General features: G+C 38.9%; 1 protein-coding gene across 2 annotated transcripts in view; it reads right to left on the reverse strand.

Annotated features, from left to right (window-relative positions):
- CYTH3 (cytohesin 3) overlaps positions 1–4806 on the reverse strand; it is a gene marked incomplete at both ends in the record, with an annotated part of 51761 nt that extends 46955 nt beyond the window's left edge. Inside the window, one exon of one of the 2 annotated variants that reach the window (XM_080619481.1) lies at positions 4686–4806. In XM_080619481.1, the coding sequence (XP_080475607.1) occupies positions 4686–4716 (31 nt within the window). Of the gene's footprint in view, positions 1–4670 lie in introns of both variants that reach the window. The other variant, XM_080619482.1, reaches the window with a different exon arrangement.
- Positions 4807–17659: the final 12853 nt, after the last annotated feature.

Consider the following 17659-nt stretch of genomic DNA (forward strand, 5'->3'; position numbering starts at 1 on the left):
GGCAAAAAATATGATGAGACTGATAAATTTGATGTGAACTGCAGACTACCCTGAAAACAGCTTGTTGCTTCATTATCTGCAGCCACTCAACTGGTAAAAGCTCTTATAACCTCAGTGATACTAAAAGATTGCAATGTCCACTTGGTAACAGTAGCATATGGAGAGCCTACTTTCACATGGCTATTACCATGACTCCTAGACATTATTCTGCAAAGTGCACTCTCTTCCTGTGAGTAAATCCTACAGCTTTCTTTCTATAACAGAGATGTTATGTTACAGCAGCAATGCTCCCCTAAACCCATGGCATACTTACATTGCTGAGCCCAAGTCACCAAATACCATTATATAAGAAAACATCAAGTTTGGCAACTGACAACCTCAGGAAATTGTATCAGCAAAAATTTCATGTTTTCTTCCACATCGAGCTAAAAATATTGAACATTAGGCAAAAAAAACCTTTAATGTGTTAGTGCCATTAACAAGCCCATTTTCTGATTCCACCAGAACAACTAATATTCACAACATAATTCTTAATATTTTATTACGGCATATTTTTTATTAACATGATACCAGATTAAATTGCTTGGGAACTAAAGGTTAAGATACTACTGAGCTGACAGGTAATCTATACAAATATGAGATTAGTTTAGCATGAAGAAGTATTTATTTAGCAATAAGAGGCAGCATAAAGCTCTACTGTCTGATAAAAGTTGTACTTATGTTGTTTATTTTTTTGTGTTCCTATTCTGTATCTGCTCTTTTTCCTTCCTTAGAATCAATCTATGTGGCTAGTCTAACACACAGGTGCATTTTTATGTTCTTGGCATCCCCCCAGAGTGCTATTTAGAACTACAAGCCCTCCACTGAATACCTCTTGGCACAACTTTTTAAAACTATCAGTACAAGTTATCTATTTTGATAAGTATGGAGTGAAAGATTTAACATTCTTCTGTGTTAAAATACATTTCTTATTAGTTTCTTTTATTATAAACAAACTATCCAGATTTGTCTTAAATGCAGAGCAAATGTCTATAACCATGAGGAAGCCACAGGCACTCTTCTATCTTTAACATCTACTTTTGAAAGATAACTGCAATGTGAAAAGAACAGAAAAGATCAGGCTGCTCATATCTAAAAGTGAGATATTTTATTTTAAATCAATTTCGAAACTTTTGTTCCTAGGAAAAATCTGGGTGTGTGTGTTACATTTAACAGCTTTACCTATAAATGGATAAATACTTTGTTCTGCAAAGGAACAGAAGTCATCTTGCTAAATTTGTTTTGGCAGCAAATCTATTCTTCTGAGTCTTCTGCAAGACGATCTGGTCTCTCGGCCTAGTTCCTCATGAACGTCTGCCTACATAACAGAATCAACGTTCTACCTGGCACCATCCCTGGCAAGTACAGCCAACTACTAACATAGCTTGGCAATTGGAACTGCTCTCTTCCCAAAAAAAAAGCTTCAAAATTCAGAAATAAAGCACAGAGTTTGGGGCACAGCAGGGAAACCTCAATACCACAATTAGTGCTGTAATTTGGCCTATTTGTCAAGTAGAAGCAGGATTTTAACTTTTTGGCATGTCTGTTTAGAACCCGTCATAGAGACAGTTTAAAACAAACATATACGAAGCTGGTAAGCACTCAATCTTACAGTCTTTTCCAACAGGAATGGCAAAGAGTTGAATCTGGGAGACTACAAAGCTACTGCATAACTAGACTCAAATTCAGAAAAACAAAGAGAAGTACTATTCTGTGCTTCCAGCACTGACTGTTTTTTGATGCTATACAGAAGATCACTTACTGTTTAGCAGTATGCAGCCAAAGCACCTGCTGCCAACAGCACTATTCAATACGAGGATCATAGTGCAGTGGTACCACCACCAAGTAACAGTAAGCATGTAAGAAAAGCCCCAGTCAAAACACAAAAGATGTGGGTTTAAACCAAGTGAGGAGAGGGAGGAAAAAATTCCTGGCTTAAGCAAACCACAGAGATATTTTAATCAGAACACAAAAGAAGGTTGAGACAGACACCAACTGACTCGGATCATATCACATCAATAATCCATGCACAGAGCCTCTGCTGAAATCAATGGGAGGCTTGTGCATAAGTGGATTGTATAATATAAACGCATGCCCCTATTTAAGGCTCCACATACAAAAGAGAAAGAGCTACTAAGAACAATTCTCTTAATTAACATTTCTCTTCCATCAAGTGCTTCTAAAATACTAAATCCTTTACACAGCTCTGTTTTCATTCAAAGTTTTTATCACTGTGGTAAAACAACTGACCCCATTTGACAAATACAGGAACTGAAGCATAGGACACAAATTAAACTGAAGAGCAGGGGCAGCATGCAGAACTGAGCTGGGAATAGCAGTTTACCTTCTGAATCACAGTTTAATGTCCTAGATATTTAGATGCTTATCTAGTTCAAGTCTCTAATTAGGGTGATTTTCTGTGCAGTCCTCAAATAATTTTGCATACTTCCTAATGTACTTGTGCACAGAGATATGCTTATCTCCAAGTTTCCTACTCAGTAACATCTGATTTGAGGATTGCAAATGTCCTGCAGAGGTTCAAAACACTGTACTGCCCTAGTCAGACTCCTAGCCCGTGAGCCTCACTACTCAGCAGCAATAAAGGATTTTAAAATGGACTGTCAAATCTACACTTCCCACATGCTCTCTATCGTTAGAAAATAAATCAATAAAAAAAAACAAACCAGCAAACTTTTAGTTCAAAATACCAATTCATTAGCTGGAAATGACATAACTAATGCTGATGTTCCAACCTCTGACAGTGGTCCATAAGAAAATGCCAGACCGGATCCCTACTCTAGAAAAAAATGCAATACTCAACAACACTACAACGTAAAACACCAAATACACTGACTGCAAAAAAATTTCCAGTCTTACTAGTCCATAGTTGTCTTACAATGAAGTTAAGTAGGGAGAAACATAAACTGTACTCTAATTTGACCCCATAGAAACAACATGTGTATTAATGAGATATGAAGTTATAAATAATACTTTCACTCTCATGCTAGGTAAAAATCCAGCTTCACCTATAGAATCAGCCTTCAGCTAAATATAAACCGTCTCCTCCAAGGTCCTGAGTGTTCTCCCTCCCATGAAAATCCAACTTTGAAATGCTTAACACCTGATCAAAGATTGATTCAGCAATACGTCCACCTTCTAGTTTACATCTTGCATGTGATTAAATACCATATTACACAGGGTTAGTGCCAACAACAAGTGTGTTCATCTCCCTTAACTACAGATGCAAGTCCATAATACCATGAAAATTACATATTTTGAGTTGAATGAGCTTTCTGCTCTTTACAATTACAGTGTTTAACTGTTTTGAATAATAACTTTTCAGGGCTGTCTTGTTTTGTCTTTTCAGATTTGTTTTAAGAGGTAAGTCTGTCACTGACAAAATGAGCAGAAATGCTGCTGAGAAATGGCCACTTTTCCAGACAACTGCTTGAAGAATGATTTTTCTGATTCATCATAGCATTTTTTTTTTTCAAGTTGTCAAAACAAACACCACACCCACTTGATTTCCGAGTTCTGGGTAATTATATTTAGAATTAGCAAGCACCGTGCAACTATTAATCATACAAGTTTTAGCCCTCACTTTACTTATTCAGAAATCAGCCAATGCATTCAAACGCAGTCTGTTTAGCATTTGTTTAAGATAAAGCCTCATCACTTCATTCTGTACCACCGCCACAGTCACAGAGAATACAGGGCAGCTCACCCAAGTCAATCCCTCCGCCCCAAGGCAGGATCAGCTACTCCTCAGCCACCATTATCGCTGATGATACGCAAGAACTGGTTATTTCGGGCAGCAGCTTTACACACGCACTCACAAAACACATTATAAATTAAAGGAGGGGAACGTGTTGCACGTCTGCAGCGCCTTAACTGGGACGGTGCTCAAGCCGGTCTCCGAGAGATAAAAATGAAGGATAGAAACTCCCCCAAGATGCGAGTCGGATTTTCTAAAAGTAGTATCTGGCAACATGAACGCCTCTGCAAACAGTTCACCTTGTTTAAACTGGATGAACCACTCCGTGATTATCACCGAGCCTCCATTAAGATGACACACACAAACAGAGCCCTAGCAGAGCTCAATTACTCTGTTCGCTGCTCGCACACTGCAAGACACACACTTTTTTTCTCTTCTTTTCCCCCCTTCCCCTCTTCCAGCAGACGAGTAACTGCCCGCACGAGCGCGGCGATGCCGCGGGGCTGTCACCGCGGCGGGGGCACCGGGACCCCCCTGCCCGGCCCGGTCACCCCTCTGTGCAAGAACCCCGCCGAGCCACAGCAAACCCGCCTCCCCCCCCAACCTCCGCCTGACCCTTCCCGGCAGCGGGGGCGCCTGCCGCGGGGCACAGAGCCCCCATTGTGCCCGCCGGCGACAGGGCCAGCCCCTCCACGACGCTCCGCCGAGAGCTGCTCCGTGCTCGCTGTTAACAGTCCCTCAGCGCCGGGCAGGACGGGGACACAACAACGGCGGGCAGCTCCGCGCAGACGGAAGGGCGCGGCGAGTGTCACGGCCTCGGGCAGGCGAGCAGCAACCCCTCTTCCCAGGAGCGGGGCGCCTCGGTCGCCTTCCCCGCGCCAGCGTTGGCCAGGTGAGAGGCAGCGTCTCCCGGCACAACCCCTCCACTCACCGCCGCCACCTCCACCGCCCTCTTCGTCCATGTTGGGGCCGCAAGCAGCGCGCTCCGCAACGGCCGCGGCTGAGGGAGGCCGGGAGCTCGCACCACTCGCTCAAGGCCCGCGCCTCAGCACTCGGCGCCTCGCAGGCGCTTCTCCTTCTCCTCCGCCGCGCGGCTCTGCCCCTTCCCTCTCCGCCCAGTCCTGCCTCAGCCCCAGCGGCACCCGCCGCCTCGGCCCAGCCGCCCGCCCCTCTCATGTGACCCGCGGAGGAGCAAGGGGGGGAAAGGCAGGCCCGGCCGGCCTGCACCACCGCCCCCGCCGCTACAGGGTCGCTGGCCACAGGCCACCGCCGTGCTGCCTCCTCCCCCCAGGGGGCGGCAGCTCCCTGGCCGTGCCCTGCGGCGGAGCGGGCCCCGGGGGCGGGGGTTGCCTCCTTTTCGCCTTCCTGTCTCTCGTTTTCGTTGCTCCCTCCCGGCAGGTTTCGCATGATGCGGCCTGGCAGCGTTGAGGCGCCTGAGCCGACTTCCCCATGGGCTGTCAGGGTGGGCAGGGGGCGAGGGCAGCGGGAGGAGCCCGGCCTGCGGGGCAGCGGCTGGCTAGCAGCCTGAGGGCGATATCAGGAGGGGCTGAGGGGAGCCGTCGAGTCAGTTGGGTTTCATGTCGGTTGGGGTTGTCTCTTGGGGTCTGCGGTGGCCAGAAAATGTCTGCAGAGCTGTTGACTCTTTTAGAGGGGTCTAAAGGGGGCAAAGAGCAGAGAGTGACAGGAAGGTGAGGGTCAAACTGGCTTGAAGCCGTGTCGTGAATTGGGACAAGGTGGGTCGAGTCTCTGACCTGAGGCATATGATTTTTCTGCATGTTTTCATACAGTTATTGCTTTCTCCTTGTTCTTGGGTCCGGTCTGGTGCTGGAGGGGTGCTGGGTGCATCCACTGCAACAGGGGTCATGAAGAACCTTGTGTAGAGACTATTTCCCCATGTGTGGCACAGGGGTTTGCATTGGTTTGTGTTATCTGTGTTGGTAACAGAAAGGATTTGCCTGCTTACTGCCCTAGGATTCAAAGGATCTGTGAGATTTCTTAAGTTCTCAGTAAAGATCGTCAGTGAGATATCATGGGAGTTCGGATATCAGCAGCCTCCAAAGTCTGTGTAAAGGTAAGCAGAAGTGTGCTGGCACAGGCCACACTTCCTTCCTTCCTTCCTTCCTTCTTAGGCAGCACCCCTCTTTATTTTTTTTTAAACCTTTGGTGTCAAAATCTTACTCAGAAAGGAAGCTGTGAGGGGAAAGGGTCAGCCAACAGGAAAATATCGGGTTTTTCATTTTCCTCTTGTAGGCTGGCATGGGACAGAGCACGATCTAGGAAGCTGTGTCGGAGGCGCTCACCTCTTGACACTGCTGCTAATAGGTGGTTATTACAGCCCATTTTGCTGAGAGCTGAGGTTGGGCTCTGGCAGCTGCTCTGGTGATAAAGCATTTTACCTCATCTAGAAACCATAAATATCACAAACCTTTAAAATACTCTTCTGTATTTCTTATGTTAAATATTGTTATAAGTTTAGTAAGTGTATAAAAAGGATATGATTACATAAAACAGAAGCATTACCTAGGTGAGGGATTTATTTTGAAATGTGTGTCTATAAAGTGCAATTATGGGATGTTTTTAAAATAAGTCTGAATGCAGATGAACTGACAGTGGACTGAATATTTTTGCACATTGAGAAAACTTAATTTACATTAAAGGGGAATCTAGTTCATGAGAAAAATACTGATTTCATAATTGATCACAGATTGTTTGCTTTCATTTCATCTGTTGTTTTCCACCTTTATATAAAATATATTCCTTTCTTTTGTTGTTTTTGTTTGTCAATATAATTTTTTTCCCCTTCCTATATTTCAGTATAAGTTAATATACTTTTGTTAGACAGAAGATTCTAGTGCAAAATGAAAGATAGCCTGATCACTAAATCTAGTAGAAGAGAAGGGTGAGCTGCTGGTAACAGTCCATCTCCCACTAATTCAGTTTAAAATTCCTGTTGACTTCATGGAAGCAATACATGATTATAAAATTCCTCAAATTAATAGCAAAGATTTTATATAAACTTCATGGTAAAATCAGACAATTCCAAACTTGTGAGATAAGCAAAATGTTCTTTATTATAACTGCACTAACTTGACCAAACAGTTCAATTATCAGTATTTTGCATTATTGAAAATGCAGCTGACTCTGTAGCTTTGAAATATGTGTCATTAAATACCCTCTCAAGGAAAGTCTGTGCTTTACAGTTCCATTTTAGTAGGAAGATTTATTAATGATACATAGGACAAAAGAGTATTGACGTTACAGTGTCTTCTCAAGGCTGTATTTCTCTGAAATGATGGCAGATGTGCCTTAAAGCTTGAAACTTTCATACATATTGTGTATATTATGAAGAGACTTACTTTTGCATGGGCCTGATCTGCAAGTGTTCTAGTCATAAAACTATTAGTTCTGAGTACAAGGTGGTTACTGGTCAAAGATGTTTAATCTTCAAGTGAGGTGTGCAATAGAAACTTTGAAGATCAAACCTTTTACCTTGTTGTCTCATTTTCCTGTGTATAAAACAGGTCTCATGTCTGGCTATAAACCTAACTAGGTCAGGAATAGATTTTTTTGAAAATGTACAATATCAACTAAAGAATTACAGTCATATTTCTACATCGTAGCTATAGTAGTTCTACCATAGCAGAACTACTCTATAGTTTTGGATAATTCACAAGTAACAATGGCGTTATCATTAAATACTGGGTAGTTCCTTACCAACAAAAATGACAGGCAGCAAGACAGGTTACAATCTCAGCAAACTTTAGGATACACTCCAATAAGCTGTTTCCTACTCATGTGACTAAGTCTGTCACATCTACTCTGTTTTCTGAAACTTTGATCATTCTTCTGTTTTGAAATACATATGAATTTTATTTTTCTGTGTATATGAATAAGGGTTTCAATCAGCAGTTTCCTAAAGATTGCTTGATCTTATTTTGTTTTGTTTTTCTTTCTTGTAGTCCATTCTGTAGTCATAGATCTGTTTTTACCACAAGTATGCTTTGCCAGCTTTGTATCCACAAATCTAGCCTTCTGTGTTGGGAGAACTTCATAGTCTGTCATTTGTGCAAATAATAGTCTAATAGCTGGTCTGTCTAAATTATTTCTAGGAGAAAATTGGGCTTTCTCCAAAACCTGCTGTTGGCAAGGTTGATCCTTTAATGATAAATGTGGTTATTTGCTGAATTTTCAGGTAATACGCTTTGTCCGTGTTTTTTGGTGGTTTTTGGGTTTGTTTTTTTTTTCCCTCTCTTTGGATAGTTTAGTATCTGTTTTGGTTCAGCTTCCACTAAGCAGTAATTTAGCATGTCATTTTTCATTTTCAGGGGTCAGGAGCACATCTGTTATGACATTTGTCCTTACACAGAGAGTCAGTGAAGACAACTGAATCCCTTACATCACATTATCACATTTGTGTGGTCTGAAAGGCTCATTGAATATTAAGCTATTTCTATGGATTTTTTGAACCAGATTCCAAACAATACTGGCTGAAAATAAAAATTACTCTTTGCCCTTCCTTTTTCTTCTTTTTTTTAATAATCAAAGAATTCAAGAGTAAGAAAGGTTACCACATCCTTTCCTCAGCAAAAGTGGACTTCCTTTTTTCTGGATTGCTCTTTATTTGTTAATGGAAATTATGGAGGGAAAAAAAAGTAATCTTCATTGTTCATCTTTAGTTTACTTGTAGAAATAAAAAAACCTAGTCTTACTTTGTTAAGTTTCCTCTTTCAGAAATGTAAATGTTTCAGTGATGTAAAATTCCGTTGTATGATGATAGATTTCATAAATCAAAAGGATGAGTTGTGATGATGTTCATTACATGACTAGCGATGTATATACTAACATTGTATTCAAAGACCAGAAATACAATTCTGAATTTTTTATTAATCCAGAAAGAAGTAAACTAACTGCCATTGTGCCATCAGACCAGATGTCAGTATCCAATACAGGGAGATGGAATAATGCACCTTACTGTCAGAAGGAAGAAAGAATCTTTGAAATCTTATTTGAGGAGGTAGTCATCCTGCATGCAGGTATTCCCATTTCATGCATTCAGTCAAAACATCACTAATTTGGAAGTCTGGCTTATTGTAACTTCTGTTAGATTTGGCAAGAAGTTACGCTTAAGGAGAACAGTTAATCTCAAAGACATGAACATCTGTACAGTCTTAAGAATACATTCTTAAAGAATATAGATCTATCTTAAAGAATAGATGTATATCTCAAGCAATATAGATACATCTTAAAGAATACAGATGAGGTGCAATGTTTTGTAAGCTAGAATTATGTGGGTTTATTATTATGATTTTACTACTTGCTCACTTAGATGCTCATGTTTGTAGAAAAATTGTGCATGACATTTCCTAAGACAGTATCTTCTTGATAGTTAGAATCACTGTCATCAGTACTAGGCCACTGTATTAAAGAATACTTCTGTTTATTTTTTAAGAAGCAATGCCTAATAGTTTCCAGGCAGGAAGGTCTTAGTCCATCATTATGTCTTTTTTTCATCCCTATTTTTTAATTTTTAATTTATCAGTACTTGAAAGCCTGGTATTCTTAAGCCCCTAAGGCAAACTCTTTGACTTCCTCTGTCTGGCAGACGGGTTTTAGCCATGTATTGTTTATTAAAATGTTTATGCTGTCACACATACTGTATTTGTCTCAGCTGGAAAAATCCTGTTTGCTGGTTGTCTTAACGGTTTCAAAAGTGTTTGCACTTTTAATTTAATCCAAGAAAAAATTACATGCAGGTATTTTATATTGCTGTCAGAGACATCAAAGCTGAAGCTTAGCAACTCAAACACCTTTTATGAATGGTGCTTTTTTGTATGCATAGGAAGCTCATTCCCTTAAAATATTCAAACCTCCCAAAGTTAAAGATGCCCCTAAGAATTTTGCATGAGTTTTTCTCCACATGAACTTCTAAATCATATCCTGAATTTTATTTGCAGCTTATTTCAGATTCTAATTCTTGACTTATTTTGAGGTTGCTGGGTTTTTTAAGACTTCTAAATAAGCTTAATCTATTCCTAACATCAAATATTACTGGTTTTGGAAGTCAGTGCTTGTTTCCATTGTGTAACACTGATAGGGCCACTGATGAGTCATTGAGTAATGAACACCAGAATGCCCCACTGAGAAAAACCAAATGCATTAAAAATTGTGGAGGTCCACCAACTCTGTAATGCTTATGATCTGAAACATACTTTGCATTAGAACTTGTTTTACCTGTATTAATTATGCATACATAGTACTAGACACAAACAGGATGCTTTCTAGCATGAAAGCTGTGCCTAAAATAACAGAAAAGGAGGACATGGATTCAAAGGACATAAGCTGAAAAAGATCATGAGTGGAATTTTGCATGAAGCTTGAGAGGGTTTTTCTATCTCAGGAAAATGATAGAACTTGATACAAAGTAATTCTCAAAGGAGGGTGCCCTGATTAAGGCCAGATTCTGTTCCCAGCCTGAGAAGTAGCCACAATCTGTGAATTCATCTCTGGTGGCTAACTCCAGCTTGGCATGGTTAAATGTATTACCACTTCCTACTTCCCAGTCTCACCAAGACCTGGGTATTTGAAATTCCTCATTCATCCTATACTGGGAACTGTAGCAGGGCTGCAAACCATACACAAGTCCTGCTCTAGATGCATGCATATAGCAGTTGAAGGATTTATTGTAGTAGGGCTAATAACAGGGGAGGCCTCTACAGTTCCCTCCTCCTCCCTGCCCCGATAAGAATTCTTAAACAATTCCACAGCGTAAGAGGGCTGGCATCCCATGGTACATGTGGCAGCCAAGTGACAAGCTGGACTTGCTTGTGACATACAGTGTTAGAAGGGTTAAACCAGGTGCTCTTGTTGATTCACCAGTGAGCATCTGAAATGCAATTGCATATCTCCACATGAACTGGCTCAGATCTTGCTGCGGGCTAGTCAGCAGTGCACAAATCTGAGTTTAATAAATATGGAACCATAAATTTAGACAGGAGCAGGAACTGACAACTAATGATTGTGACTTTCAATGCCTTCTCATCTGTTCATGCAACCATTTGTGAAGCCATGCTGTAAATCAGATTACTCAGTCCAGATTTTAAAAGTTCTGCCTAAACCAGTCATTTTTAACCAGAATTATTCCATTGATTAAGTTCAAGCTCTGGTACCACGAACAGTTGCATTGGCACAATTACAGCATTGATAGACTGGGACACCCAGATGGCGTGGAAAGAAGGAGGGCGGGCTGCTGGATAGTTATGCTGCCAGTGAGGACAATATCCCTGCATAATTCTAACCTTATTGTGAACCACTGACTCACCATCAATTTCAATTTTTGACCCCTGATGCTCAGCCCTTCTCAAACTATGCCTATAGTCAAACTTACATGCTTGTTAATGTCTCATCTGCAATGCTAGAACATCTAATGTAATAAATTGATCAAGATCAAATATGAGCATGTAGTTGCATTTCTGTGAAGATTAGCCAGCTATGAGTTACAGTGTTTAGACAAAGCTTTATCCTGGCTTTATACCTGCAACATGAAGACAAATCTTACCAACTCTAATATGAAATCATCAGGAGTAAACCTATATCCACTCCTTGTTTTGTGAGGGTTTTGGGCTTTAAGTAACTCTATACTGGTGGGTTGAGTTTGTACAAAGAATTTTGTGCCATGTTACCATCCAAGACCTAAATTTATTCTACCATTAAATATAGCAGCTGTATACTGGTGAGAGTATGCCTTCAGCTTCTCTTGTAGGTTACTTATGAATACATAGCTCCTGTTGAGTTCAGATGAAAAGGGGAGGTGATTCTTTGTTAGAAGATGATGTGTCACATTTTAAATTCTGATTGTCCCTAACCAAGAAAGGATCCTATTTATTTCAACTGCTGCAGTTAGAAACAAACATGAGGCAGAAAAACATCACTTAAATCCTTCCCCTTTTATGGCTACACATACTATTTTACTCCTTTCATATCCTCATGGATGTAAGTATAATCCCCTACATTTCTCTACCAAAACAAAAAGCTCTTGGTATTTTCTTGAGATAATTGAAGTGTACTTTCAATTTAAAAAGCAGATCTTCACCTTTATTGTCTTTCTCCTGCTCTGTTTCCCCTTATAGTCTTAAAGAAAGAAAAACTGTCTCTAAGCAGGAGAATATGTTAAGCAAGAGAGAGGCAAAGTTAAAACTTGGCAAGCACTAAAACAAAGAAATTTTTCAAGGAAATGGAGGAGACAGGTCAAATTAATTCCTTATGTAACTCCATTTACCTCAGTGCAGTTACATGAAGGATGAACTTGGTACCTTAGCCTCTGTGGTCAGAAAAGGATTTCTGTGATCTTAATCAGCAAGTATAAAATAATCATTCTCAAGAAACAAAATTGTAATTTAAGTATGATAGAACTGCCCTTGCTATTTTTAGACCATTAAATAGTTGTAAAAGAACAATAGGTCTACAGAACAATGACAAAAACGTCTTCATAAAAAGATTAGTACATGATGATTTGCAGCTTACATCCTTAGTAACAGGTTTTTTGTGGGAAAGAAGAATTCATGAGAGACTGCTAAGATGGGCAGTGACATCAGGGACAGCTTCTTTTTCTTGTAAGTTCCAAAAGCTTTTCTCCAGTTTGCTGAATCAACTTCAACTTTTTTCCTCTGATCTCATTCTCCTCCCTGACCACTCCTAATTCAGTGCTCCTTTTCCTTAATTTTCTTTGGGTTCTGCTGCATATGCAGGGATCTCTCTAGCTTCTCCTCCCTGCTGAGTTTTCTAGGTTTTTTCTTCTCAGGCAGAAATATTCAACCTCTTGAGACGAATAAAGGAGAGATGTTTGGCTTCCACCATGATTTCTTTTTAGATTTTAAATTTCAGTATGCTTAAATTTAAGATGCTTTAAAATAACGTTTTTCACTTTGAGAACCCAGCCTCCATGTGTCAATCTGTAGTACTCAAATATAGCTGTACCCAGAGATTATTTCCATTTTGATGTTGTTAACGAAACATCAACCCCTGCCTCCTCACCCCACTCCCAAATTCACGAAATGCTTTTATATCAATATGTTAAGATCTTTTAATACTGTAATATAAAAGCATCCATATAGTATATTATTTCAATGAAATTGAAGTCAGCAGTCAGACTTTTTTATCTTTGCTAACTTGCAACTATCAGTTTTAATACTGAGGAAAGGATCTGTGTATACGTGCATATAAAAGATGTGAAAATACAAAGGTATTTATTTAAAACAGACAAAACCAGGAAGATGATAAAATAGCAGAAGGAAGTGGCCTCAGATATAAAAACTTTTGCTTTGTATAGCAAAATTTATCACTGAAAGCTGATGTTGGCAAATTGCCATGCTTGGGATAAAGCAAGCAATGTAATGTAAAAGAAAAAAAATATACTTAGTGTACAAAATACAATGGACGCATTTGAAAAACTAATGTCCTAGAAAGTAATTTAGTTAAACATTTTTTGTTTCCTTTCTTTTATGTGTATCTTTAAAAGCTTCATTATATTTTCAAATAGCAGAAATCTCAGTTGTACAGATGCGTGCTGTCCTCTAAGGATGTCTGAATCAGGTGTGCCATTCAGCAGGCTGTAGAAAATTTCCAAATACCCATAATTAAGCAAAGATGGTGGAGATAATTTTGAAATCAAAACTATTAAAGCATGTTTTATATAAAAATGATTCACATACTGCACAATTTTAATCCACAAAGCTACTCAAGTAAGTGTGGATTGCTCAATATTTAAATAGAATTATCTTCTCCATTTCCTTTGTTTGTGGGGAAAAATTGAAAGCCTTAGGAAGTACAGTACATTTACATCTGAAAGACTTTTCACATAAAAGTTTTTGAAACCTGCTGTTGACTGAGAACACTGCAAAAGCATGACAATGTGGGATATTTAGTTCAGTTATTGTACCAGCTGAGAATGAATGAATTCTTACCTGTAAGGATGATTCCTCCTCTCTGGCCTGGTAAGACCTGCATTCTGGTATTCCTGCTAGAAGAGAAACCATTTCAGTAGAAGGTGGATGATGAGCACAGCCAAATTCTCACGATTAACAAAATCATGCCCTTGCTCTTTATTCCCATCTGTAAGACTTTTCCAGAACTCAGCATGTATGGAAAACTCCAAACCTGAAAAACAAGATGGCTGATAACTACAATTAAACAAACATAATTTTTTCAACATCCTCATCACATTTGCAAGATATGTAGACTGTTATCTGAGTACTATCTATATTCTTAAATAATGTCTCCTTCTCTCACGGTGAAAACCTTTTCCAACTTGTTGACAAGAATGGTTGTCTCCTCCACAGATTAAGTCATTATAGAATCATAGAACAGTTAGGGTTGGAAAAGACCTTAAGGTTATCTAGTTCCAACCCCCCCTGCGATGGGCAGGGACGCCTTCATGAAGTATTTTTAGGCATTTCTTATATTTCAATTTTTTTTGTGTCCCTTCTGCTTCTACAGAATTTCTAGATTTGCTCTTCATGAAGAACGGGATCCTGACAGTTGTTTTTCTAGCTGCTGCTTTTTTCTGAAACAGTCTGGACTTTCTGCATAATTTGTACAAAGCTCTCCTTTCTATAAACGTGGTATTTAATTCTGTTTTAGTAAAGCTGAGATATACAGATGTGAGTTAAGAGAGAAATTCTTCATGTTCTTCAGCTAAAATAATGAGAGCCTGTCTTGAAACTACTAGAAAGGAGAGAATATTGCCTTTATTAAATTACGAAACTGCAAGTAATGACAGATAAATGCAGATAAAGCAGTCATCTTAGAAATTCTAACTGGTAATCAATAAAGATGTTATTCTAGAATGCTCATCTTAGGCAGTGGGAACAAGTAAAGCGGTATGTTTATCACACTGGGATTTTGATTGATTCTATTAATTCTAGAATAATAGAACAGAAAAGAAAGGTATGCTTTTACCATGCTTAATGTAGCACTTGGAGATGTGTTTCCATTCATTGCTACCAGACTTTTAATCATCTAGAGAAAGCACTTAAGCAGAAAGTTATTCTAAGCAAGCAAAGATATTCATGCATGTGTATATATATATATATGTAAATATTTATATGTGGCTATATACAGGCAACCAGAAAACTACAATTTCATATTTTATGTTAACAAAATGGTCTTTTATCTCTAGATCACAGGATTAGATGTATGCAAGGAGTATGCTTAGCAAAGGACTCTCTGAATGAAGGCTGCTACAAAGCTGGTGTGGATATACTGCATTGGTTTCAGTCAGCTTTGCACAGAGGCAAAACTGTCCCCTCACATTCAATAACTGGTTAAATAATGAGAACTCTTTTTTTTATTTCCTTACAGAGCCCATTAGCAAAAAATTTAGATGCAGGCTCCACCTCTGAGTTTGGAGTCTGCCTGATTAAAATAATTTCTCAATCAATTTCTGCTAACAACCCGCAATTGTTTAACACTGCTGTAGTACTTCTTTAATAAAGCCACTGGTAATAACAGCAAATTTACCAAAAGATTAATATAAAATTTTCCCTGAATTATTAAATTTACTGTTACTTGGGGTGTCTTCTGTTTTAAGTGGAAATTGCAAGGAGACACCCTATTAGTTCCCTGGTAATGTGTATGTCAGTCACAACACCCTTTAGAAAAACGGGGAGAAATTGACTGCGGATTCTTCTGTACAATAACAAGAAATTATTACAACATAACAATGTTTGTCAGATTAATTTGAAAGCAGAATTTGTTGTGATTTAAACTGTGAAAAGAAAATGAGTTCTGAAAATACTTCCTTATACCCTTTTCTTCTAACAGCCTAATTTCTTGGAAGGACTTTCTAATCAATGTAATCTGGTGTGACTTCATTAACTCACCATTTCAAGTAGATAGTCCAATGTTTTTTCCTGGTTAGTAGTAGTAGATAAAAATACTAAACTTCTATTTCTTTAACTGCAGCGCCAATGTCAAGCATGTGAATTTAAACACAGTAATACAAAAACTAGCATACTGCAGGTGAACAGTGTGTACTCCAGAAACAAAGAGAGAAAAAAGAAACTTAATACTCCAGGACAAAACAGTTACACTTACTTTGCAGAAAAAGCTATAACCACCTTGTTAACAAAGACTTTTTGCAGTTCATTTGAAAATATCTAAGAGATCTAAGCAGAAGTGCGGTTCCCTCTGACGCAGATCAACTGCTGGATTTAACATGAGTAACAAAGATTTACCAGAGGTATTTTCACTGATAAAAGCATTCTTTTATAGTAACTATAGTAACAATAGCAATATACAAAACGGAGTCAAACCTTTGGACAGTGCTGTTTCAATAAGAGCCTTCAGAAAAAGCACTTCCTATGTTAGGAAAGAGAAACTGCTAAATAATCCATTCAGGAACAGCAACAATGCCTTATGGATACTTTATGAAAATATATTAGAATTAACTGTAAAGTAGCGAAGAAGATTGATGAACTGTCTGTAACAAAACATCCAGTGATGAAAATCTCAACAGCCTAATAGGTTGCTGGCATTGGCAAGAAAGTAGTTCAGCTAAACAGAAGGAAATCAGAAGATACAGTTACAAACTGTGAACCAATGATTATAAACCAGTGAGAAAATGTGAGGAAGATCTCTGAAAATGATGTTTGACAGTGACAACACAGACCAGACAGCTTTTATTTTGGCCAACAGGTTGTTGGGAACACAAACTGTGGATCAAAGTGAAGGACTTGAAACATGCTCCAGTCTGTACAGATGTTCTCACTCAGAAAGCAGCTAAAGGGACCAGAAGATAAACGAAGGCTATCTGACTTTGAAAAAGGTTCGGATTTTCATTCTGTCTTGATAAGTAAATCCAGTTTTTGTGGTAGTCTGATTTTCAGCCTGATAGAAAATTCAACATCTACAGACCTGACCTAAAATGACAGATACCTGAAAATGTACAAGCAAGACCTTAGAAAGGTGCTATACAATATCATAAAAATATTTTTTGTTTTAATCTTAAATGCTTTTATGTCAAAGGAGGGGAGCAAAGACCAGAATTTGGAAACGTTGTTAGTATTCTAACTCTGGAGCAGGTCATACATGCTTGCAGGCACCATGCAATACTTGGAATGCAAGGCTAAGATCTGAAAGGCGATTCAGGAATCTCTCCTGTAGAAAACATTTTTTTTTATTATTATAGAAAGCAAGACAGGATTACTGAGCTCAGAAGGGTTATTTGTGAATAACTTCCAGCTAAAGTGATTAAGGGCTCCAGCCACTAGCCAAAAAAAAAAAAGCACATCAAAAACATCCTGCTTGTCATTGCTGCTGGCTTTTTGTTCAATGAGGTGAGCATTCGTCTTGTGTTGGTTTTGGTCCTCTGCCCTTGGCAATACTTTTAACAATGGATAATACTTGAAAGAATTCCAAAACGTGTGGGCTTTTTCTTTTTCCTTTTGAACTTAAAGATAAATAAAGGAGTATTTTGGTATGTCTAGAAAATATTTGTGATAACAGATGTAGGGCTTCCTAATGGTCAAGAGACTTACAATGTGATTTTTACAAGCACACCACAGTCCTTGATAACAAGAACCCCACCTAATATTTTATTTTTTAATTGAAGGTGAAGCACTGCACCTACTTTTAAAAAATCATCTCCTTAGAAAATGTGAAATGTGATCATCTTCAGCAGAATCTTTGATATTTGTGTTTGGCTAGAGGATTATTTTGTTGTGTTGTTTTTTTTTTTTTTAACTTTTAAGCTGCCCCTTTATCTGCCAGAAAAGGCAAGAGCTAAGAAACACACTGAAGAGGAGAATGTTGCGATGGGTCTAAACTGCTAAAAGGTTCCTCTGGCAATCTCAGACTTGCATAGAGGAAATTTGGACTCCTATACAGATGAGTTGCTCTCATAGAATCCAG

The sequence above is a fragment of the Psittacula echo genome, assembly GCF_963264785.1.
Source record: "Psittacula echo genome assembly, chromosome: 5".
In the NCBI taxonomy this organism is placed as follows: Eukaryota; Metazoa; Chordata; class Aves; order Psittaciformes; family Psittacidae; genus Psittacula; species Psittacula echo.